At 47.5% G+C, this 25139-nt stretch overlaps 1 protein-coding gene and 1 long non-coding RNA gene across 2 annotated transcripts; both read left to right on the forward strand.

Moving 5' to 3' along the window:
- The first annotated feature begins 1337 nt into the window (after positions 1–1337).
- LOC140717510 (uncharacterized) lies at positions 1338–10145 on the forward strand. Its single transcript, XR_012096567.1, has 2 exons — positions 1338–1469; positions 9806–10145. It is a non-coding gene; the product is annotated as an uncharacterized lncRNA (long non-coding RNA).
- A 14151-nt stretch (positions 10146–24296) lies between these two features.
- LOC140717849 (histone H4-like) lies at positions 24297–24608 on the forward strand. Its single transcript, XM_073031572.1, has one exon. The coding sequence runs from the start codon at positions 24297–24299 to the stop codon at positions 24606–24608; it is 312 nt and encodes a 103-aa protein (XP_072887673.1).
- The last annotated feature ends 531 nt before the right edge of the window (positions 24609–25139 follow it).

Consider the following 25139-nt stretch of genomic DNA (forward strand, 5'->3'; position numbering starts at 1 on the left):
AAGGTTGGAGGTGTTGTGGATAGTGTGGAGCGCGGTCAGAGGTAACAGCGGGACATTGATAGGATGCAAATCTGGGCCGAGAAGTGGCAGGAAAGTGTGATGTGGTTCATTTTGGTAGTTAAAATATGATGGTAGGATGTAGCATTAATGATAAGTCTCTTGGCAGTGTGGAGGATCAGAGGTCTGAATCCATAGGACACTCAAAGATGCTACACAGTCTGACGTTGTGGTTCAGAAGGCATACGGTGCCTTGGTATTCATTAATCGTAGGATTGAGCTTCGGAGCCGAGAAGTATTGTTGCAGCTGTATAAGTTCCTGGACAGACTCCACTTGGAGTATTGTGCTCAGTTCTGGTTGCCTCACTACAGGAAGGATGTGGAAGCTATAGAAAAGGTGCAGAGGAGATTCACAAGGATGTTGCCTGGATTGGGGAGTGTGCCTTATGAGAATAGGTTGAGTGAACTTGGCCTTTTCTCCTTGGAGCGACGGTGGATGAGAAGTGACCTGATAGAGGTGTATAAGATGATGAGAGGCATTGATCGTGTGGATAGTCAGAGGCTTTTTCCCAGGACTGAAATGGCTGCCACAAGCGGACACAGGTTTAAGGTGCTGGGGAGTAGGTACAGAGGAGATGTTAGTGGCAAGTTTTTTATTCAGAGAATGGTGAGTGCGTGGAATGGGCTGCTGGCAACGGTGGTGGAGGCGGATAAGATAGGGTCTTTTAAGAGACTTTCAGATAGGTACATGGAGCTTAGAAAAATAGAGGGCTATGGGTAAGCCCAGTAACTTCTAAGGTAGGGACATGTTCAGTACAACTTTGTGGGCCGAAGGGTCTGTATTGTGCTGGAGGTTTTCTACGTTTCTACTAACTTAATTTGGATTAAAATGTTGACTTTGACAATATTTTTCCATAACGTTCTGTTTCATGAAGGGTTCAGTGATCCAGATGCAACGTTATTTCACCCCAAATTATAAAAGATTATATACACAAGATTATACAAAATACAAACATTAACTATTTATAAGACCCAAGAGTCAAATTAAAATGTGAATATTACTGTATGTAAGACATTCAATTCCCGTGGGTGTGGGGAGGGGGGGTCACTGTTCCCGCAAATGCCCCCCTGTACCCACTCTGTTACAATGCTCGCAATTTCTCAGCGGCTCCACTGATTGACAGCTCTCCCGGCCCCGCCTCCCGAGCTGATGGACACCTTCACGTGAATATGCGAGTGTGCCGATCTGTGACGAGCTGACGTCATTCATGTCCCGCCTTCACCGACGTTGTTTCCTGGGGAACGGTCCGGGGCGGGCGGTTCGTCCGGGATGGTGGACACTGGGTTGTAGTAAAGTGGAGTCGGTCTCTACTTTGGGTTTCGGCTCCACTGTGGGAATCGGCCTCTCCTCTTCCTGCCCACGGAACAGTGAGTGTCTGTCAGCGCCTCACCGCACCGGCTCTCTGCCTTAGGTACAATATTTCAACCATATTTGCACAGTTACATGGATAGGAAAGGTGGAGAGGGACACGGGCCTAATGCAGGCGGATGGGACGAGTTCAGGTCGACAACTTGGTCGGCGTGGATGAGTTTTACCAAAGGGACGGTTTCAGTTCTGTATAAATCACTGACTCTATTCTGGGCGGTTAAACCAGGGCAGGATGTACACAGTGAATGACAGGTTCCTGAGAAGGTTTAATGAACAGAGACTTTGTGGGTTTCTGCCCCCACACCTCCTCCGGCAGCTGACTTAGGATAGCACCTATTCTCTGTGTGAAGTGTGTACCCTTCAGATCCCCTTTAAATCTGTCTTTAAACAGTTTTGTACAATTCTAATGAGAGGCAGTTCTTTGGCTGATAAGGCAAGTAGAACACACAACCCTGTCTACCTGTGATGCCACATTCAGGGAACTGTATATAGCTGTGCGTGATGGGGAGCATAAATGTGATGGGCCAGTGGGTCTGTTTCTATCCTGGACAACCCTGGCAACAGCATTCCTCCACTGCAGTGGGGTTTGTTACCTTCATTCTCAGCTGTGGGCTTGTTCCACTGAACCCCTTATCCTCTGAGAAGATATTTGCACCCCTCCTTTGTGACCAAGCTGTCCGCCATCTCTCCTAATACTAACCGGTGTTCTTCACCAAATTCCCATTTATAAGTCCTGTTACTGGTGCACGGGGAATGGATGCATTTTGGTAGCCTTTTGAGGGGGTTGGTTCACTATTAACCTTAATGCATTAATACCTTTGTCCAACAGAAATCCATTGTCCTGGGTTCTGAGTGTTTTAGGTAAGTCCATCCTGAAGTTCTGTGTTCCAGGTTCCCACTGAACTTTCACAGTCACTGGTTTCTGCATGTCTATACTGACCATCGAGAATCTGTCTCCACTAACTCAGCACTTGGTCTGTCTCCTACCCTGCCCTGGTGATTCAAATGCTCAGTCAGATGGTCCTTAAATACCAGCCTGCACCACCCCCACAGGCAGTGTGTTCCCAATTGTAACCACCTTCAGAGGAGAGAGGACCTCAGGTCCTCTGTAAACCACACATTTCTCTTGTTAAATTTATGTTGCAGACACCTCATACTTGTGTGCATTAAATTCCATCTGCCAGAGTGTTCCAGATTGTAACTAACTTGATTTTGCCAGCTGGTCCACATCCCACATCAAGTTTTGCTAGCCGCCTTTGCTGTCCATTGTACCCCTAATCTTGGTGTCATCTGCAAACTTGCTGATCCAGTTTACCACGTTCTCATCCAGCTCATTTATACAGATGGAAAACAACAATGGACCCAGCACTGGGGAGGTAAACCAGGGCAGGATGAACACAGTAATGACAGGTTCCTGGGAAGTGTTCATCCTGGGACGACCAGGGGTGCGCCGTACACCAACTCGGCCGACGAGATGTGCAGATCCTCTTTGGGCGCCGTGCGGATTCCGAGCAGGACCCAGGGAAGCTCGTCCACCCAGTTAGGTCCTCTCAGGCGGGCCATGAGAGCCGAATTCAGGTGATGGTGGAAACGCTCCACTAGTCCGTTCGACTGTGGGTGGTAGGCAGTTGTGTGGTGCAGCTGTGTCCCTAAAAGGCTGGGCACAGCTGACCACAGGCTGGAGGTGAACTGGGCGCCTCTGTCGGAGGTAATGTGGGCCGGTACACCAAACCGAGATACCCAGGTTGCAATCAGTGCTCGGGCGCAAGATTTGGAGGCGGTGTCGGTGAGCGGGACTGCCTCTGGCCATCTTGTGAACCGGTCCACAATAGTCAATAGGTGCCGCGCTCCTCGCGACACTGGCAGGGGGCCCACGATATCCACATGAATGTGGTTGAAACGCCGGCGGGTGGGGTGGAACTGCTGCAGCAGGGCTTTGGTGTGCCGCTGCACCTTGGCTGTTTGGCAGTGCATGCACGTTTTGGCCCATTCACTGACCTGCTTGTGGAGTCCGTGCCAAACGAACCTGTTGGCTACCATCCGGACGGTTGTCCTGATGGAGGGGTGAGCTAATTTGTGGGTGGAGATGAAAATGTGCCGCCGCCAGGCTGCTGGGACGACGGGGTGGGGTTGGCCGGTGGTGACGTCACAGAGTAGGGTCCTCTCACCGGGCCTGCAGGGAGGTCCTGGAGCTGCAAACTGGAGACTGCGGTTCTGTAACTAGGGATCTCCTCGTCTGCCTGCTGCGCCTCCGCCAGCGCTTTATAGTCTACCCCCTGGGACAGGGCTTGGATGTTAGGGCGGGAGAGGGCGTCCGCCACAACATCGTCCTCTCCTGAGACATGCAGGACATCCATCATGTATTTGGAGATGTAGGACAGATGTCGCTGCTGGAGGGACGACCAGGGGTCGGATGCTTTCGTGAACGCAAACATAAGAGGTTTGTGGTCTGTGAACACGATAAAGGGCCTACCTTCTAAGAAGTACCTGAAATGCCAGATTGCCAGGTATAGCGCCAACAGTTCCTAGTCGAAAGCACTGTATTTGAGCTCGGGTGGACGTAGGTGTTTGCTGAAAAACACCAGCGGTTGTCAGCGACCCTCGATGAGTTGTTCCAGCACCCCACCGACTGCCGTGTTGGATGCGTCCACTGTGAGGGCGGTAGGGACGTCCGTTCTGGGGTGCACTAGCATCGCGGCGTTTTTCAAGGTTTCTTTGGTTTTAATGAAAGCGGCGGTGGACTCCTCGTCCCAGGTAATGTACTTGCCTTTACCCGACATCAGGGCGAACAGGGGGCGCATGATTCGGGCAGCTGAAGGGAGGAAGCGGTGGTAGATATTTACCATACCCACAAATTCCGGAAGGCCTTTGATTGTGTTGTGTCGGGGGAAATGATGGACCGTGTCTACCTTGGCGGGCAGAGGGGTTGCCCCGTCTTTAGTAATCCTGTGGAACAGGAAGTTGATGGTGTCGAGTCCGAACTGGCATTTGGCCGGGTTGATTGTCAGGCTGTATTCACTCAGTCGGGTGTAGAGTTGACTGAGGTGGGACAGATGCTCCTGACGACTACTGCTGGCTATGAGGATGTCATCCAAATAGATGAAAGCGAAGTCCAGGTTGCCTTTCCCCGCGTCCATTAACCGCTGAAATGTCTGTGCGGCATTCTTTAGGCCAAACGGCATGCGGAGGAACTCGAAAAGGCCGAACGGGGTGATGAGTGCCGTTTTCGGGACGTCGTCCAGATGCATCGGAGTTTGATGGTATTCCCGGACGAGGTCTACCTTGGAGAAGATCCGTGCCCCGTGCAGGTTTGCTGCAAAGTCCTGGATGTGCGGCACAGGGTAGTGGTCCGGTGTTGTAGCCTCGTTCAGCGTGCGGTAGTCGCCGCATGGTCTCCAGCCCCCTGTTGCTTTGGGCACCATGTGCAGTGTGGAGGCCCATGGGCAGTCGGACCGCCGTAAGATCCCCAGTTCCTCCATCCTCTTGATCTCCTCCTTCGCCAGTCGGAGCTTGTCCGGGGGAAGCCATCGAGCACGGGCGTGGAGGGGTGGTCCTTGTGTCGGGATGTGGTGCTGTACGCCGTGTCTGGGCATGGCTGCCGTGAACTGCGGCGCCAGAACCGATGGGAAACCCACCAGGACTCTGGTGAAATCATTGTCGGACAGCGTGATGGAGTCCAGGTGTGGGGCCGGCAACTGGGCTTCACCCAGGGAGAACGTTTGAAAGGTCTCAGCGTGGACCAGTCTCTTCCTTGGCAGGTCGACCAGTAGGCTGTGACCTCGCAAAAAATCCGCTCCCAGGAGCGTTTGGACTACGGCGGCCAGTGTGAAGTCCCACGTGAACCGGCTGGAGCCGAACTGTTGCTGCACCATATGGGTGCCGTAGGTCCTTACTGTGCTGCCGTTCGTGGCCCGCAGTGTGGGACCCAGTTCTCTGTGGCGGGTGTCGTAACTTGTCAGAGGTAAGATGCTGATCTCGGCTCGGGTGTCAACCAAAAAGCGGCATCCGGACTGCCTGTCCCAGACATACAGGAGGCTATCCCGATGGCCAGCCGCTGTAGCCATCGGCGGCAGGCCCTGGCGTTTCCCAGGAACTTGCAGGGCGGGCTACAGCGGCAGGCTTCTGCGCCCCACAGCTGGTGGTAGAAGCACCATTGTCTGTTGGTCTCCTTACCCCTCCATCTGGGGTTAGTGGGCTCTGCGGCCGGGCCTGGTCTGGTATGCTGCTGGGAGCGTCGCCTGGTGAGCTATGCGACGGACGCCCCACTCTCCTTGGCTTTCCACAGCATGTCTGCACGGGCTGCCACCTTCCAGGGGTCGCTGAAATCCACGTCTGACAGCAGCTGTCCTCGGGCAGCTGCTCCAGGAACACCTGCTCAAACATGAGGCAGGGCTGTGACCTCCGGCCAGGGACAGCATCTCGTTCATCAAAGCCGACGGTGGCCTGTCACCCAAACCATCCAGGTGCAGTAAGCGGACAGCTCGCTCGTGCCATAACAGTCCAAAAGTCCTTATGAGCAGGGCTTTGAATTCTGTGTATTTGCCGTCCTCCGGGGTTGACTGTATGAACTGCTCAACCTGGGCGGCTGTCTCCTGGTCGAGGGAGCTCACCACGTAGTAGTAACGTGTGGCATCCGAGGTTATCTGCCGAATGTGGAATTGGGCTTCTGCTTGCTGGAACCATTGGTGAGGTCGCAGCGTCCTGAAGCTTGGCAGTTTTAACGAAAATGCATGAACAGATGCGGCGTCGTTCATCTCTGGTCCAAATATCGTTTGGGCCGTCGGGGTCACCAATTGTAGCAGTGTGCTACACGCAGCGCAGAAATAACGACACGTAGTCGGTGAGCTGCAGTTGCAAAAGAGGTTTATTCAAACTTGGCGGCCTCGCTTTAAAGCCTTCCTGTTCCCGCCCTCAGTCCCGTCCCGCGCACGGGCTTTCCCCTTGCTAGTGAAGCAGGCTTGGTGCCCTTTTTGGGACCGGCCTCAATGCCGGCACACGCCTCTATGTGAGCCTGTTCGAGTGCGCTGGGAAGTGAGTCACCACAATATTATTATTTTCTCTCTTGTATTTACACAAGTTATTGTCGTTTGCACATTGGTGATTTAGCCACCCTGTTGGGTGCGGTCTTTCTGTTGTGGTTCTTGGATTTACTGAGTAATGCTGTACGACATAGCAGCAGAATTAGGCTATTTGGCCCATCGAGTCTGCTCTGCCATTCAATCATGGCTGACACTTTTCTCTCTGTGCAGCCCCACTCCCTGGCCTTCTCCTTGCAAACTTTGATGCCGTGTCCAATCATGAGCCTATCAAGCTCTGCCTTAAATACACCCAAGGATGTGGCCTCCACAGCAGCCTGTTGTTATAAATTGCACTAATTCACCACCCTCTGACTAAAGAATTTCTCCGCATTTCTGTTTTGAATGGACAGCCCTCTATCCTGAGATTGTGCCTTCTCGTCCTAGACTCCCCCACCATAGGAAACATCCTTTCCACATCTACTCAGTCTAGGCCTTTCAGCATTTGAAATGAAATTCCCCCCCCCCCCCCCGCCTTCCTTCGAAATTCCAGCGAGTACAGACCCAGAGCTATCAAATGTTCCTCGTATGATAACCGTTTCATTCCCAGAATCACCCTTGTGAACCTCTTCTGAACCCTTTCCAATGCCAGCACATCTTTTCTTCGATGAGGAGGCCAAAGCTCATCACAATACTCAAGGTGAGGCCTCACCAATGCCTTATAAAGTCTCAGCATCACATCCCTGCTCTTGTATTCTAACTGCTTGATATGAATGTTAACATTGCTTTTGCTTTCCTCACCTCCGATTCTACCTGCAACTTATCTTTAGGTTGGCCTGCACAAAGACTCCAGGTCCCTTTGCATCTCAGGTTTTTGGATTTTCTCCCTATTTGGAAAATAGTCTGTACGTTTATTTCTACTACCAAAGTGCACGACCATGCATTTTCCAACATTGTATTTCCTTTGCCATTGTCTTGCCAATTCTCCTAATCTGTCAAAGTACTTCTACAGCCTACCTGTTTCCTGAACAGTACCTGCCTTCTTGTCATCTGAAAACTTTTTATTCTTTCTCTTACTTCTAATATTTGTTTATCTGTGCACTTGTAGTGCTACTGAGACACTGTAATTTATCTATTTGGACTTACTTTCTGTGTTAATCCACATCCATCAATGCCACTACTGACCTTTCACTCTTCTCCTGAAAGAGAGCCTGATGATCCATGTAACAAAAATCCTCCATCCTGCACCAGCTTGTGAGCCACACATATAACTGTACCACCTTTTTCTTTCTTCCCTCACTAGCAGGTGACATTGGGATTACCCCCCGCCTCACCACAGTGTTTCTACTTAATTTTTTCCCCAACTCCCTAAGTTCTGTTTGCAGGACTTTGTCTCCTTTGTTAGAACCAATATGGACACGGCCTCTGGCTGCTCACCCTGTCCTTTCAGAATGGCCTGTACTTGTTCAGTTACATCCTTGGCCCTGGTACCAGGGAGGTAATGCACCATCCTGCAGTCTCTCTCCTTGCCACAGATACACCTGTCTGTGACCCCGGCTAAAGAATCCCCCGTCACTGAGGCTCACCGAGAATACAGAACAGTACAGCACAGGAACAGGCCCTTCTTCCCATGATGTCTGTGCTGAACACGATGTCAAATGAAACTAAATCTCTTCAGCCTGCGTATAATTCATGTGCTTCAATCCTCTGAATATTCATGGCCTTATCTAAAACCCTGTTAAATGTCATTATCATATCTGCTTCCACCACTCCTCATAGCAGCCCAAACCCGGCCCTCACCACTCTCTGTACGGAAACAGAAATCTTACCTGCCCTGAAATCCACTTTTAAATTCTTACCCTGGCATTTTAAAGCTGTGCCTTCTGATATTTGATATTTCTACCCTGGGGAAGTGATTCTGACTGTCTACCTTGTCTACACCTCTCATAGTTTTATAAACTTCTGTCAGGTCTCCCCTCAGACTCCTTCACTCCAGGGAAAACAGTCCCAGTCAGTCTGATCTTTCCTTGTAACTCAAGCCCCCAGTCCAGGTAACATTCCTGTGAATCGTTTCTGCACCTTTCCAGCTTAATCACATCCTTCCTCTCGTGGTGACCAGAACTGCACAGGGTACTCCTAGTGTGGTGTAATTATTGATTTGTTCAACTGTAATGTGATGTCCCAACTCCTCTCAGAGCCTTTGCTGTTGAAGGTAAGCATGTTGTGCACCTTCTTCACCACTTTGTCTACCTGTGTTGGCACTTTCAGGGAACTATTTACCTGTGCCTCAGGTTTATCTTTTCATTAACACTCCACAGGACCCTGCCATTCACTGGGTATGTCCTACCTGCTTTAACTTCCCGAAATCCATCATTGTGCATTTGTCTGACACTGTAACTACACTGCTCTGTTTCTCTGCACTAATGCCCCAGCAATAAGTAATGAACCATTCACCTCTGAACCTTTGTCATATATGGTCTTATGAACCCCTCACTGCACCCGTGTCTATTTTGTTGTGCAGGCAACACCTTCACCCCTCTCTGTTTCTCTCAATTACAATTTATCTCCACATAAGTAGTAGGGAATTTTGATTTCTCCTACCACATGCCATCATACTTCACCACATTAAGCTCCATTTACCAAGTATCCAACACCAGCTTCCCCATATCCTGTTGTAGAGACCAAATGTCCAATCAGAACATGCCCGTACCACATTCCCGTCATTGACAATCGGGGATTCATCACTCTCTGCTCCTCCTCCTTGGAATGTTGGAGAATGACCATGTTATATGACAGGCACCATTGAGCTGGAAAGAGTGCAGAGGTGATTTACGAGCATGTTACTGGATCTTGAAGGTCTGATTTGTGGAAAGTGTTTTGGATGGTTTTACTTGGAATGGAGAATGAGTGGCGATATTGCAGAGGTGTATAAAATTATAAGGGCCTGGGTTGAGTCAAAGATAACAATATTTTTGCCAGGGTTGGGGAATCAGGAACTGGAGGGCATTGGTTTGAGATGAGATTTAATAGGAACCTGAAGGGCAACTTTTCCACACACAGGCTGGTCAGTGTATGGAGTGAGCTGCCGGGGGGAGTGGTTGAGACAGGTATGTTTAAAAAAGGTACTTGGACAGGTAGATGGGAAGGAAAAGTTTTGAAGAATATGGGCTAAGGAGGAGGATAGCCTTGCTCTTAATGTGGTGGTGAGGGGGTTACAGACCACAATCTCAGATGGGAACTTTGGTCAGCGTGGACCATTTGAGCTGAAGGGCTCATTTCTGTGCTGTGTGAATCTGACTGTAAACCCTGTTGACTTAGTACAATCACATTAAACTTTTCTAAATGACTTGTTATTTCTTCACAGATTATAGACTCCAGTACTTGAAGTGAAGTTAACTGGACTACAGTCACCTGGATTTTATCTTCCACCCTTCTTCAACAATGGTTTTCAACTCCACTGCGACCTTTCTGTAACAGTGAGTTTTGACGGACTTCAGTGTCTCTACTTTCTCTCCAGACTTGCTGTGAAACCCTCCAGTGCAGGTCGTTGGGACCTGGAAATGTTTGCTTTTAGTCCCATTAGTTTCTCCCTCCTGATGGTGATTGTTACACATTATGGCACAATGTTGAAATGTCACTGTTAGATATCTCTGGGAAGTTTGCTGTGTCCCCACTGTGAACACTAATTAAAATTATTGAGTTAACCTATCTGCTTTTTCCTTGTTAATTTTAGCTTTTGTCTCATCACTGGTTCCTGGAAAAATCCTGATCCTCTTTTCTACTGCCAACCCTTGCCTCTTTTTATGCTCTTTGATTTAATATTTCCCTTGAACTCCATTGACCACAGAATGTTCTTTGCTCTCTGTGATCCCTCTGTAGAATCGGAATCAATGTCTGCTAACTGTTATGAACAGTCTCCTTAAACATCGCCACTGCTCATTACTGACCTGTCCCTGAGCATATTTACCCCATCTGCCCCAGACAACTCCACTGTCACGTCTCTGTAATTGCCTTTATTTAGGTTGAGGACACTGGTTCTGGACCCTGGTGTTCACCCTCAATCTGTGGTCTGGAGTTCTCCCACATTGTGATCACTTCTTCAGGGATCCTTCACCAAAAGATCTCTCTTTAATCCCACCTCAGTACACAGATTACATCTGAAATGGCCTGTTCCTGGGTAAGATCCTGCTGTAAGAAACTGTCTCTGACCACTCCACAAATTCCTCTTCCACTGTACCAGTTTGATCAGCTTAATCAACACACAGACTGACGCAAACACGCACAAAATACTGCAGGAACTCAGCAAAGAGTCGACATTTCGGGCTGAGAACCTTCATCAGGATTAGAAAGAAAAGGACAAAAGCCAGAATAAGGTGCTGGGGAGGGGGAGGAGGACAAGTGAGTGGGGGAGGGGGTGGTTTGTGGAGGGATGATGATGTGAGGACCTGGGTGACAGACAGGAAAGGCAAAGAGATGAAGAGAAAGGAATCCAGTAGGAGAGAACGTTGGACCATGGGATGACACGAAGGAGGTGGAGAACTAGAGAGAGTTGATGGGCAGGTCATGACGGTGCGTGAAGAGAGGTGAATAGACAATAGGTGCAGAAGTAGACCATTCGGCACTTCGAGCCTGCACCGCCATTTTGAAAACATGGCTGATCATCTACTATCAATACCCGGTTCCTGCCTTGTCCCCACATCCCTCAATTCCCCTATCCATAAGATACCTATCTAGCTCCTTCTTGAAAGCATCCAGTGAATTGGCCTACACTACCTTCTGAGGCAGTGCATTCCAGACCCCCACAACTCTCTGGGAGAAGAAGATTTTCCTTAACTCTGTCCTAAATGCCCTACCCCTTATTCTCAAACCATGCCCTCTGGTACAGGACTTTCCCAGCATCTGGAACATATTTCCTGCCTCTATCTTGTCCAATCCCTTAATAATCTTATATGTTTCAATCAGATCCCCTCTCAATCTCCTTAATTCCAGCGTGTACAAGCCCAGTCTCTCTAACCTCTTTGCGTAAGACAGTCCAGACATCCCAGGAATTAACCTCGTGAATCGACGCTGCACTTCCTCTACAGCCAGGATGTCCTTCCTTAACCCTGGAGACCAAAACTGTATACAATACTCCAGGTGTGGTCTCACCAGGGCTCTGTACAAATGCAAGAGGATTTCCTTGCTCTTGTAATCAATTCCCTTTGTAATAAAGGCCTACATTTCATTAGCCTTCTTCACTGCCTGCTGCACTTGCTCATTCACCTTCAGTGACTGATGAACAAGGACTCCTAGATCTCTTTGTATTTCTCCCTTACCTAACTCTACACCGTTCAGATAATAATCTGCCTTCCTGTTCTTACTCTCAAAGTGGATAACCTCACACTTATTCACATTAAACGCCATCTGCCAAGTATCTGCCCACTCACCCAGCCTATCCAAGTCACCCTGAATTCTCCTAACATCCTCATCACAAGTCACACTGCCACCCAGCTTAGTATCATCAGCAAATTTGCTGATGTTATTCTCAATGCCTTCATCTAAATCGTTGACGTAAATTGTAAACAGCTGTGGTCCCAATACCAAGCCCTGTGGCACCCCACTAGTCACCACCTGCCATTCCGAGAAACACCCATTCACCGCTACGCTTTGCTTTCTATCTGCCAACCAGTTTACTATCCATGTCAATGTCTTCCCCCCCAATGCCATGAGCTTTGATTTTACCCACCAATCTCCTATGTGGGACCTTATCAAATGCATTCTGAAAATCGAGGTAAACTACATCCACTGGATCTCCCCCATCTAACTTCCTGGTCATATCCTCGAAAAACTCCAACAGATAAGTCGAGTATGATTTACCCTTGGTAAATCCATGCTGGCTTGGCCCAATCCTATCATTGCTATCTAGATATGCCACTATTTCATCTTTAATAATGGACTCTAGCATCTTCCCCACCACCGATGTCAGGCTGACAGGTCGATAGTTCTCTGTTTTCTCACTCCCTCCTTTCTTAAAAAGTGGGATAACATTAGCCATTCTCCAATCCTCAGGAACTGATCCTGAATCTAAGGAACATTGGAAAATGATTACCAATGCATCCGCAATTTCCGGGGCCACCTCCTTTAGTACCCTAGGATGCAGACCATCTGGACCTGGGGATTTGTCAGCCTTCAGTCCCATCAGTCTACTCATCACAGTTTCCTACCTAATGTCAATCTGTTTCATTTCCTCTGTTACCCTATGTCCTTGGCCCATCCATACATCTGGGAGATTGCTTGTGTCTTCCTTAGTGAAGACAAATCTAAAGTACTTATTAAATTCTTCTGCCATTTCTGTTTCCCATAACAATTTCACCCAATTCATTCTTCAAGGGCCCAACATTGTTCTTAACTATCTTCTTTCTCTTCATATACCTAAAAAAGCTTTTGCTATCCTCCTTTATATTCCTGGCTAGCTTGCGTTCGTACCTAATTTTTTTCTTCCCGTATTGCCTTTTTAGTTAAGTTCTGTTGTTCCTTTAAAACTTCCCAATCATCTGTCCTCCCACTCACCTTAGCTCTGTCATACTTCCTTTTTTTTTAATGCTATGCAATCTCTGACTTCCTTTGTCAACCACTGTGGCCCCTTTCCCCCCTTTGAATCCTTCGTTCTCCGGGGGATGAACTGATTTTGCACCTTGTGCATTATTCCCAAGAATACCTGCCATTGCTGTTCCACTGTCTTTTCTGCTAGGATATCCGTCCAGTCAACTTTGGCCAGCTCCCCCCTCATGGCTCCATAGTTTCCCCTGTTCAACTGCAACACTGACACCTCCGAGCTGCCCTTATCCTTCTCAAATTGCAGATAAAAACTTATCATGTTATGATCACTACCTCCTAATGGCTCCTTTACTTCAAGATCGCTTATCAAATCCTGTTCATTACATAACACTAAATCCAGAATAGCCTTGTCCCTGGTCGGCTCTCGTACAAGCAGTTCCAAGAATGCATCCCGTAGTCACTCTACAAACTCCCTATCCGGGGGTCCAGCACCAACCTGATTCTCCCAGTTCACCTGCATGTTGAAATCCCCCATAACTACTGCGACATTACCTTTGCCACATGCCAATGTTAACTCCCTATTCAACTTGCACCCAATATCCATGCTACTGTTTGGTGGCCTGTAGTCAACACCCATTAGGGTCGTTTTGCCCTTACTGTTCCTCAGTTCTATCCACACAGACTCTACTTCTGATCTTATGTCCCCCCTTGCAAAGGACTGAATCTCATTCCTCACCAACAGGGCCACCCCACCCCCTCTGCCCACATTTCTGTCCCTACGATAGCACGTATACCCTTGTACATTAATTTCCCAGGTCTGATCTCCCTGCAGCCATGTCTCCGTTATCCCAACAACATCATAGTTACCCATTCACAAGGTGAAGGGGGTAAATGGCACCAGAATGGGGGAAAAGTCAGAAGAAAAATAGTAGTTCGGTGAATGTGTGGAAACAGAGGGCACTGATTTCTGAAATTTGGAGAAATCAATATCAGAATATGAGATGTTGCTCATCTAACCTGTATTTGGCCTCATCGTAGCAGGAGAGGAGGCCATGGACAGACATGTTAGTGATGGCCCTCTGCTGCGTCAGGGTCGACTATGGATATTGTACCCTCGCTCTGAAAGTCAATATGCCAGCCTGGGTAGTACGATACGTAAAGCAAGCTGTTGCCCATGCAGGGGCTCCTGCTCTCCACACAGCTGATGAATCCAGATCAACGACAGAGACCGGTGGGGGTCAGGCACCAACGGTGTCACAGGATTGCCAGTCTGCATTGAATATCGGACTGACAGGGAATCCAGCTCTGGATTGTTCCTCGGGGTTTACTCCCGAAGCCTTCCCCATGAATGGGTCGAGCCACAAGCCAGTAGAGGTTTCAGATCAGAATTCTCCTTCCACTAGATGAGCTGCCAACCGTGGGTGAAAGCCCCATCTGCCCATAGCAGTTAGTTATATGATGCCAGTAAACCCATTTAGACCCTCCTCATCACTAGAAGGAGTTTGTCAGGCTTCGTAGCTAAGCTATATGTAAAAGCCAGGAGCTGGACTTGGTTGACAGAGGCAATTTGAAGCAGCAATTAATAGGAAGTGACAGCTTGTCCCCAATGTGGTTGTTGCAGCTCACAGAGCAAAGTTACTCGATGTAGTGGTACCCCAATCTGCTTCCGATTAAATCTCTCATGACAATCACATTTCCATTCTCACCTCTGTTTGATATTTCCCCTTTTGTGCTTTATCCCATCGGAAGGAACACCTGAGGATCTTGAGACCACTCCTCTCCGTGTCTTCTTTCCCTCCCCTTTCACCGTCACTGTCCCTACATGTAAGGTACCTATGAAAAGTATTCATGCTGCTTTAAAGTTGTCATGTTTTATTGTTTTACAACGTTGAATGACAGTGGATTGAATTTGGCATTTGTTTTACCGATCAAGAGAAAAAGACTTTTGTGTCAAAGTGAAAACAGATCTCCACAAAGTGCTTTAAATTAATTACAGTTATAAAACACAAAATAATGGACTGTATAAATATTCACCCCCAAATTATCACTGGTACAGCCAAGTAGTTTTAGGAATTACATTATCAGTTCAGTGGAGGTCACTGGGTGCAGTCAATCTGTCTCAATTGATTGTTGTAAAAATACACGACTGTTGGTAGTCAGTATTCTGGGAGAAACTACACCATAAAAACAAATTAACATTCTGAGCAGCTCTGCAAAAAGGTAATTGAAAAACACAATTCAGGAGATGGATACAAGAAAATTTTCAAGTCACTGAATATCCCTTGGAGTACAGTTAAGTCACTCATCCTGAAATGGAAAGAATATGGCAGAGCTGTAAATCTGCCAGGATTAAGCCATCCTCAAAAACTGAGTGACTGTGCAAGAAGGGGACGAGTGAGGGAGGCCACCAAGAGACATGCTAACTCTAGAGAAATCACAATCTTCAGTGGCTGAGATGGGAGAGACTGTGTATACAACAACTGTTGCCCAGATGCTTCACCTGTCAGAGCTTTTTGGGAGAGTAGCAAAGAGAAAGCCATTGTTGAAAAAAGCTCTCATGAAATCTCACCTGGAGTTTGCCAGAAGACTCTGAAGTCAACTGGAAGAAGGTTCTATAGTCTGATGAAACAAAATTGACCTTTTTGGCCATCAGATTAAACACTAAGTTTGGCGCAAGTCAAACACCGCACAGCATCAAAAACACACCATCCCAGCATGGTGAGGCTGCATCATGCTGTGGGGCTGTTTCACTGCAGCAGGCCCTGAAAGGCTCGTAAAAGTAGAGGGTAAAATGAATGCAGCCTAATACAGTGAAATCTTGGAGGAAAACCTAATTCAGTCTGCAAGTGAACTGTGACTTAGGAGAAGATTCATTTTCCTGCAGGAGAATGACAGCAGGTATAAAATCAAAACTACACAGGAATGACTTAAAACCAAAGTTAATGTCCTGGAGTGGCAAAGTCAAGAATCCAGACCTCAATCCAATTGAGAATTTGTGCCTGGACTTGAAAAGATCTGTTCACTCATGAACCGCATGCAATCTGACAGAGCTTCAGCAGTTTTGTAAAGAAAAATGGGGAGAATTTTCAGTGTCCAGATGTGCAAAGCGGATGGAGACCTATCCATACAGAGCCAACGGTAATTACTGATAAAGGTTCATCTAACTAATTACTGACTTAAAGAAGGTGAATACCAATGCAGTTAAATTATTTTGTGTTTTATATTTGCAATTAATTAGATCACTTTGTAAAGATCTGTTTTTCACTTTGACACCAGAGAGTCCATTCTGCTGATCAGTGTGGGAAAATAAAGCCAAATTAAATCCACTGTGAATCAACGTTGCAGAACAATAAACATGAAAACCTCCAAAGGAGACTGAATACTTTTGATAGCACTGTATCCACCCCTTCACCAGCACGTTATGAACAAATCCACCCTGCTCCTTTCCATTTTGCCTATTCCGTGTGGAACAGTAAACATGTAGGAATGTCAGATTCCATGTCCAAGTCTCTGTAACCATGTCCCTGCAATAGCTGGTAGATCAAACATATTCGTCAGTACACAATATGGAACAGATGGCAACCCGCCCTTCAGTCCACAATATCTGCACCAATCATAACAATGTTGAGACTTTATAAAGTACTGGTGAGGTCTCACTGGAGTATAGTGAGCATTTGTGGGCCCTTTATCTTAGGAAGGATGAGCTGAAACTGGATGCATTTCAAAGGAGATTCTCAAAATTAATTCCAGGATTAAACAGCTTGGCATATGAAGAGCGTTTGATTGCTCTGGGCCTGTACTCACTGGAATTTAGGTGAATGAGGGGTGACCTAATTGAAACCTATCGAATGGTGAAAGGCCTTGATAAAGTGGATGTGCGGAGGATGGGAGTGTCTGAGACCAGAGGACACAGCCTCAGAATAGAGCACCATCCTCGTAGAATGTGGAGATGAGGAATTTCTTTAGCCAGAGAGTGGGGAATCTGTGGAATTTGTTGCCTCGGGCAGCTGTGGAGCCAAGACTTTATGTATATTTAAGGCAGAGGTTGGTAGATTCTTGATTGGTCAGATCATGAAGGGTTACAGGGAGAAGGCAGGAGTTTGGGGCTTTGAGGGAAAGTGGATTAGCCATGATGAAATGATGGAGCAGATTTGATGGGCCTAATGGCCTGATTCTGATCCTATATCTTAGAGTCTGTATCACCTCCTCAGAAACCTCAATCAGCTTTATCAAGTGTGATCTGCCTGCACAAAGCCATGCTGATTGTCCCTAAGCAGGCCATGCCTTTCCAAATGTGTATAAACCCTGTACCTCAATATCCTCCCCTGTAGCTTCTCCACCACTGAAATGAGGCTGCCTTGCCGATAGATCCCTAGATTCTTGTTATTTCCTTTCTTGATCAAAGCTGCAACATTTGCTACACTCCAGTACTGAGGGACCTCATATGTTGCAATTGAGGACACAGACAGACAGACATACTTTATTAACCCCGAGGGAAACTGGGTTTTGTTACAGTCGCACCAACCAGGAATAGTGTAGAAATATAGCAATATAAAACCATAAATAATTAAATAATAATAAGTAAATTATGTCAAATGGAAATAAGTCCAGGACCAGCGTATTGGCTCAGGGTGTCTGACACTCCGAGGGAGGAGTTGTAAAGTTTGATGGCCACAGGCAGGAATGACTTCCTATGACGCTCAGTGTTGCATCTCGGTGGAATGAGTCTCTGGCTAAATGTACTCCTGTGCCTAACCAGTACATTATGCATTGGATGGGAGACATTGTCCAAGATGGCATGCAACTTGGACAGCATCTTCTTTTCATACACTGCCTTCAGAGAGTCCAGTTCCACCCCCACAACATCACTGGCCTTACGAATGAGTTTGTTGATTCTGTTGGTGTCTGCTACCCTCAGCCTGCTGCCCCAGCACACAACAGCAAACGTGATAGCACTGGCCACCACAGACTCGTGGAACATCCTCAGCATCGTCTGGCAGATGTTAAAGGACTTCAGTCTCCTCAGGAAATAGAGATGGCTCTGACCCTTCTTGTAGACAGCCTCACTGTTCTTTGACCAGTCCAGTTTATTGTCAATTCGTATCCCCAGGTATTTGTAATCCTCCACCATGTCCACACTGACCCCTTGGATGGAAACAGGGGTCACCAGTGCCTTAGCCCTCTTCAGGTCTACCACCAGCTCCTTAGTCTTTTTCACATTAAGCTGCAGATGATTCTGCTCGCACCATTTGACAAAGTTTCCCACCGTACACCTGTACTCCGCCTCATCTCCCTTGCTGATGCATCTAACTATGGCAGAGTCATCAGAAAACTTCTGAAGATGGCAAGACTTTGTGCAGTAGTTGAAGTCTGAGGTGTAGATGGTGAAGAGAAAGGGAGACAGGACAGTGCCCTGTGGAGCCCCAGTGCTGCTGACCACTCTGTCTGACACAGTGTTGCAAGCTCACGTACTGTGGTCTGCCAGTCAGGTAATCAATAATCTATGACACCAGGGAAGCATCCACCTGCATCACTGTCAGCTTCTCACCCAGCAGAGCAGGGCGGATGGTGTTGAACACACTGGAGAAGTCAAAAAACATGACCCTCACAGTGCTCGCCGGCTTGTCCAGGTGAGCATAGACACGGTTCAGCAGGTAGACAATGGCATCCTCAACTCCTAGTTGGGGCTGGTAGGCGAACTGGAGGGGGTCTAAGTGTGGCCTAACCATAGGCCGGAGCTGCCCTAGAACAAGTCTCTCCAGGGTCTTCATGATGTGGGAGGTCAATGCCACCGGTCTGTCGTTATTGGAGCCACTGGGGCACGGCATCTTCGGTACAGGGACGGGGCAGGACGTCTTCCATAGCACGGGAACCCTCTGGAGACTCAGGCTCAGGTTGAAGACATGGTGAAGTACTCCACATAGCTGGGGGGCACAGGCTTTGAGCACCCTGGGGCTGACACCATCCGGGCCTGCAGCCGTGCTTGGGTGGAGACGTTTCAGCTGTCTTCTCACCTGTTCAGCTGTGAAGCCCACCGTGGTGGTTTCAGGTGGGGGAGGGGTGTAGTCCTGAGAGCAGGGTGGGGGGCTGTGAGGAGGGGTAGGAGGGGAGAGTGGAGTATGTGTTGGTTGGGGACCGAAAACAGATGAATCATGTGGGGGATGGGCAGGGGCCACAGTGTCAGATCTGTTGAAGAACAAGTTAAGTTCGTTGTCCCTGTCCACACTGCCTTCAGCTCCTCTGTTGCTAGATTGCTGGAACCCAGTGATGGTCCTCATCCCACTCCAGACCTCTCTCATGTTGTTCTGCTGGAGTTTCCACTCAAGCGTCCTGACGAAGGGTCTCGGTCCGAAACGTCGACAGTGATTCTTCCTATAGATGCTGCCTGGCCTGCTGTATTCCACCAGCATTTTGTGTGTGTTGTCTTAATTTCCAGCATCTGCAGATTTCCTCGTGCTTCCTCCTACACCTGTCTTTAGCCTCCCTGATCTTGGTTTTCAGGTCCCTCTGTATTGTCCTCAGCTGCTCCCTATTTCCATCTCTAAATGCCCTCTTTTTAGCATTCAGGTTGTCCTTAATGTCCTTTGTTACCCATGACTTGTTATTTGAATAACAAAGGACAGTTCTTGCCGGAACATTGCAGTCCACACAGAAGTTGATGTAACCAGTGATGCACTCTGTGAGCCCATCAATGTCCTCTCCATGTGGCTCACAGAGTGCCTGCCTGTCTGTCACCTCAAAACAACTCTGGAGTGTCTCAGATCAGTGGTCCCCAACCACCGGGCTGCAGACCGGTACCGGGCCGCAAAACACATGCTGCCGGGCTGTGAAGAAACGATATGATTTGGTGATATGAAACGATATGAGTCAGCTGCACCTTTCCTCATTCCCTGTCACGCCACTGTTGAACTTGAACGCACGCAAGGTCATCAGTCGGTATGAGTAAAAAACAAACGTCGCTTGAGAGTTTCTTTGGAAGAGGTGGTAGGGGACATAAAAGGCCCAATGATGATGACAACGCAGAGACAGCTGAGGCCAAGACGACAAAAAAAAGAAAGCTTCCTTCAACAGAAAATATGATGAGTCGCACATAAAATATGGCTTTATTGCGACCGGTGACTCGTATGCTCCAAACCCCTGTGTGTGATGTGGAGACATGCTGTCTAATGAGGCAATGAAGCCCTCAAAACTGCTTCGGCATCTTGAGTCCCAGCACCCTGCACTTAAAGACAAACCGTTTGAGTTTTTTGAGTGGAAAAAACGTGAGCAAGCTGGACAGAAGCAAGTGCTGAGAGCCACCACCTCCACAAATGCTGCTGCTCTGAGAGCATCATAGTTAGTGGCTAGCCGTATTGCGAAGGCTAAGAAGCCTTTCACTGTTGGGGAAGAATTGATTCTGCCTGCTGCCAAGGACATGTGCTGTGAACTGTTGAGAGAAGCTGCAGCTAACAAGATGGCACAGGTTTCTCTTCCAGTTTCAAGGAGAATCGATGACAAAGCGGAGGACATCGAAGCACAGATGTTAGAACGGCTTAATGAGTCACCATGGTATGCTATCCAGGTCGACGAGTCTACCAATGTCAACAACAAGGTAACACTGCTGGTTTATGTGCGATATATATTTCAAGACGATGTGCATGAGGATATGTTGTGTGCACTGCCACTGCCAACTAACACAACTGAGGCAGAACTGTTCAAGTCTTTGAATGACTACATGTTAGGCAAACCGGACTGGTCATTCTGTGTGGAATATGCACAGATGGGGCTGCAGCTATGACTGGACGGCTGTCTGGTTTCACTACCCGAGTCAAAGAGGTTGCTCCTGAATGCCAGTCTGCAAACTGTCATAAACAGGGAGATGCTGGCTAGCTGAAAAATGTCACCTGATCTTAACAGCATATTTAGTGACGTTGTTGAAGTTATCAATCACATCAAAGTAAAAGTCCTTAATTCACATCTGTTTGAGTAGCTTTGTGAAGAAATGGATGCAGAGCACAAACGCCTTCTCTTTCACACTGAAGTCAGGTGGCTATCAAGATGGAGAGCCCTGGCCAAGGTTTTTGAGTTAAGAGAGCAGCTACAGAGATTTATTTCGGGAAAAACGTCACCACTGGCAGCACACTTGACGAGGAGTGGATAGCAAAACTGGCTTATCTGTGTGACATCTTTAACCTGCTCAATGAACTCAATTTGTCACTTCAGGGGAGAATGACAACTATCCATGTCAGCGCGGGAAGATCAACTCCTCGAGCTTGCAAATGACGGTGGGCTGAAAAATATGTTTGACATAACATCTCTGCCGGCATTCTGGATCAAAGTCAAGGCTGAATATCCTGAGATAGCCATGAAAGCACTGAAAACGTTGCTTCCGTTTCCAACATCATATCTCTGTGAAGCCGGGTTTTCTGCAACGAATGCAACAAAAACTAAATTGCGGAATAGACTGGATATAAGGAGCAAACACGAGGAAATCTGCAGATGCTGGAAATTCAAACCACACACACAAAATGCTGGTAGAACACAGCAGGCCAGGCAGCATCTGTTAGGAGAAGCACTGTCGACATTTCGGGCCGAGACTCTTCGTCAGGACATAAGGAACCCCTTTTGAGTATTGCGGTCTCCCATCACCCCTCGATGAGACCGCCTTATTGCAGGGAAACAAGCCCAGGGCTCTTACTGATTCACCAATATTGGTGTGTTGCAATGATTTTATATGTTCATACGAGGAAAATATGCGCTGTGTGTTTAATATCCAAATGTTACTTAACATGTTATGATGCTATTGACTTATAAGTGACCTATAATTGACTTATCACTATATGCATGGGAGGAAAATATGCACTGTGAGTTTAATATTAAATTCTTTAGATAAACCCTTTTAGAAACGAAATTGAGTGTATTAATTAGCCACTTATAAGTGACTTATAGTTTCACCTATATTCTGGTATATATTAACAAACCCCCCCACCACCATCTCCGCCAGCCGGTCCGCAAGAATATTGTCAATATTAAATGGGTCCGCGGTGCAAAAAAAGTTGGGGACCCCGACATAGATCCTTGTCAAATCCCCAGCAATCTGCTCACTTGCTTCTTTCACTATTGTAGGATATATGCGTTCAGTTCTTGGAGTCTTATCCATCTTATTGCTTTTCAGACGTCCCAGCGCAGCCTGCTCCTTAATCTCAACACGTCTCTGCACAGTAGCATGTCTCGCTCTGTTTTCACTGACATTCAATTCCTTCTCCTCGGTAAATATTGACACAATGTACTCATTTAGTACCTCAGCCACTTCATCTAACTTCAACCACATCATTCCTCCTTTAATCTTGAGTGGACCTTTCCAGTCTCTGGTTATCCCTGTTTAACTAATATAAATCAAAAGGCCTTGGGATTATCTTTGATCCCACTCCACAAGGACAGTTTGAGGCCCCATTTGGCCTTTCCTATCACCAGCTTTAGCATTTCCCCGCTATCTTTATATTCCAAAGATACCCAGTCTGATTTTAGCTGCTTAAACCTTCCATATCCTTCTGACTAAATTCAGGATCTCTCCATTCATCCAAAGTTCACTTAAATTACCACCCATGTCCTTACTCCTTCCAGGAACATGCTGATCCTGAACTCTGAGCTACTGGTCTTTAAACAACTCCCACATGTCAGATGTGGACTTGTCTGATAGTGGCTGCTCCCAATCAATGCCCCTTGGCTTCTGTCTTACTCATAACTAACGAACAAAATAAATTGTGATCGTCAGCTGGCCTGGCTCGTTTCCCTGAACTAATTCCTGTCTGTTCTCGCCTCTGGTGGGGCTCTGTACATAATTTTTCAAACACTCCTCGGAATCGCTGAAGAAATCTTGAGCACCTAAGCATTGATCAAGATGCAGTCAATTCTAGGCAAGATAAAGTCCCCCACTATGACAGTTCTGTTCTGCACCTCTCCATAAACATAAACCTCTGTGTTCCTCCACCTCCCGGTGGTTATTGGGGGCCAATACTATAATCCAATCTGTGTGACTGTAGATTGCCTCTGTAAGTGAGCCCTCCCGTTTGCTGTGACATTCCCAGTGGGGTAACCTCTGCATCTTATAACCCTCCTCCCCCCCACTCACATGTAAAACAATGAAACCTAGAGATGTTGAGCTGCCAGCCCTGAACATCCGACAACATAATACTCCCTAATGCTGAAATAAACTTATTTCAGCCCATCAATCCCACCATGTTTATTGGCCTGCCATTAGCTCTCGTTCTTTTCAGACTGTCTTGTCATACATACATTCTCCCACTTGTTACTCGAGTTCAAACTCTGCCAAGTGACACCATCAAACCTCCTGGTGAGGATATTGGTTCCCCTCCGTTCAGATGGAAATGGCCTTGTTTGTCCCGGTCTCCCACCTGACTGGAAGGGAGCCCATTGATCCATGAATCTGAAGCCCTCACTCCTGCATCAGTTCCTCAGCAGCAATTGTTTTCTCACCACACCAGCACAAGGTTTGGGCCACAATTCCGTAATTACAATCCTGGAAGTCCTGCTTTTTAACCTTTTTTCCGAAAATCACTGTGTAGGACCTCATACATGCTCATTTAAACCCTTCCGTGTAGCACGAAGAATGATCCGGTAAACATATTGGCTCCCCTCCTTGGACCCGTCTCACCTTTCCCTCGGGACCTCAATGATCCTCGTACCTAAAGCCCCCACCCACCTCGCACCAGCTCCTCAGCCACCACTTTACCTGGCCTTAGAAGGCGCCAAAGCGAGGTCTGTATATCCTTCTATCTGCCTATGTATCCTGTTCCTTTATGTGACCGGACTTTCATTTCCCTCGCGACCCAGAGGAACAATTGTTCTGATGTATTAACCCTCTCATCACTGGAAGTGACTGCACCCTCGCCCACCAACTGCTGTGTGTGAGGACGCTGGCACTGGTCATGGGGCCGGGGAGGGACAGACTGAGGGATTTGCGGAATGGAAAAGCACTTCCTATAACTTAAAGCAGGAGAATCAGCAAATTTCCAGAAATCTTCCAGTCTGTACGTGTTGCACGCCATCTTGGACAATGTCTCCCATCCACTCCATAATGTACTGGTTAGGCACAGGAGTACATTCAGCCAGAGACTCATTCCACCGAGATGCAACACTGAGCGTCATAGGAAGTCATTCCTGCCTGTGGCCATCAAACGTTACAACTCGTCCCTCGGAGTGTCAGACAACCTGAGCCAATAGGCTGGTCCTGGACTTATTTCCACTTGGCATAATTTACTTATTATTATTTAATTATTAAGTTTGTCACTGAGCAGCGACCTGAGTGAAGCAGCATCATGTCTGACAGAGGGAAAGGAGGCAAAGGACTGGGCAAAGGCGGAGCCAAGCGGCACCGTAAAGTGCTCCGTGATAACATCCAGGGCATCACCAAACCGGCCATCCGCCGTCTGACTCGCCGTGGCGGCGTCAAGCGGATCTCGGGTCTGATCTACGAGGAGACCCGCGGGGTGCTGAAGGTTTTCCTGGAGAATGTGATCCGAGATGCGGTCACCTACACTGAACACGCCAAGCGCAAGACGGTCACTGCCATGGATGTGGTGTACGCTCTGAAACGCCAGGGCCGCACTCTCTATGGCTTCGGCGGCTGAAAAACTCCCACTTCCTCCCGAGAACACAAAGGCTCTTCTAAGAGCCACCCACCGCCTCACAGAGGGAGCCATGACCACAACCTTTTAATTATTTTTTGTCGATATATTAATCTGGTTCCATTTGAAATAGATTAATCATTCCGCTTGAAATATATATAGCTGCGATTGTGCCTTTCCAGGCGGTGATTACCGTAAATGTTGAATGCATTCATATCGATCTTAATCATTCTGTCCATCTCGGACAAAAATCAGTTCCCTCGTTTAGAGAATCGATTCCGTAATCATGCATTCAAATCTTAACTGAGGGAATTAGATATTAAATGAAACTGAAAATCCATGATCCGTGATAGAATTAATTGTAAATAAAAAGTTATCAAGCACCATCGCTGGGTGCTCTGAAATTGGCGGGCGGTTTGAAATTAATCGGGCGCCAATCACAGTGCATTCCGATTGGATAAAGTCCGACCGCCAGTTAACAGTTTCCCATTTTGTCGAAAATTGTTATTCGCCGCCAGCCTGCATGAAATCAAT

The sequence above is a fragment of the Hemitrygon akajei genome, chromosome 28 (assembly GCF_048418815.1).
Source record: "Hemitrygon akajei chromosome 28, sHemAka1.3, whole genome shotgun sequence".
NCBI classification, from domain to species: Eukaryota; Metazoa; Chordata; class Chondrichthyes; order Myliobatiformes; family Dasyatidae; genus Hemitrygon; species Hemitrygon akajei.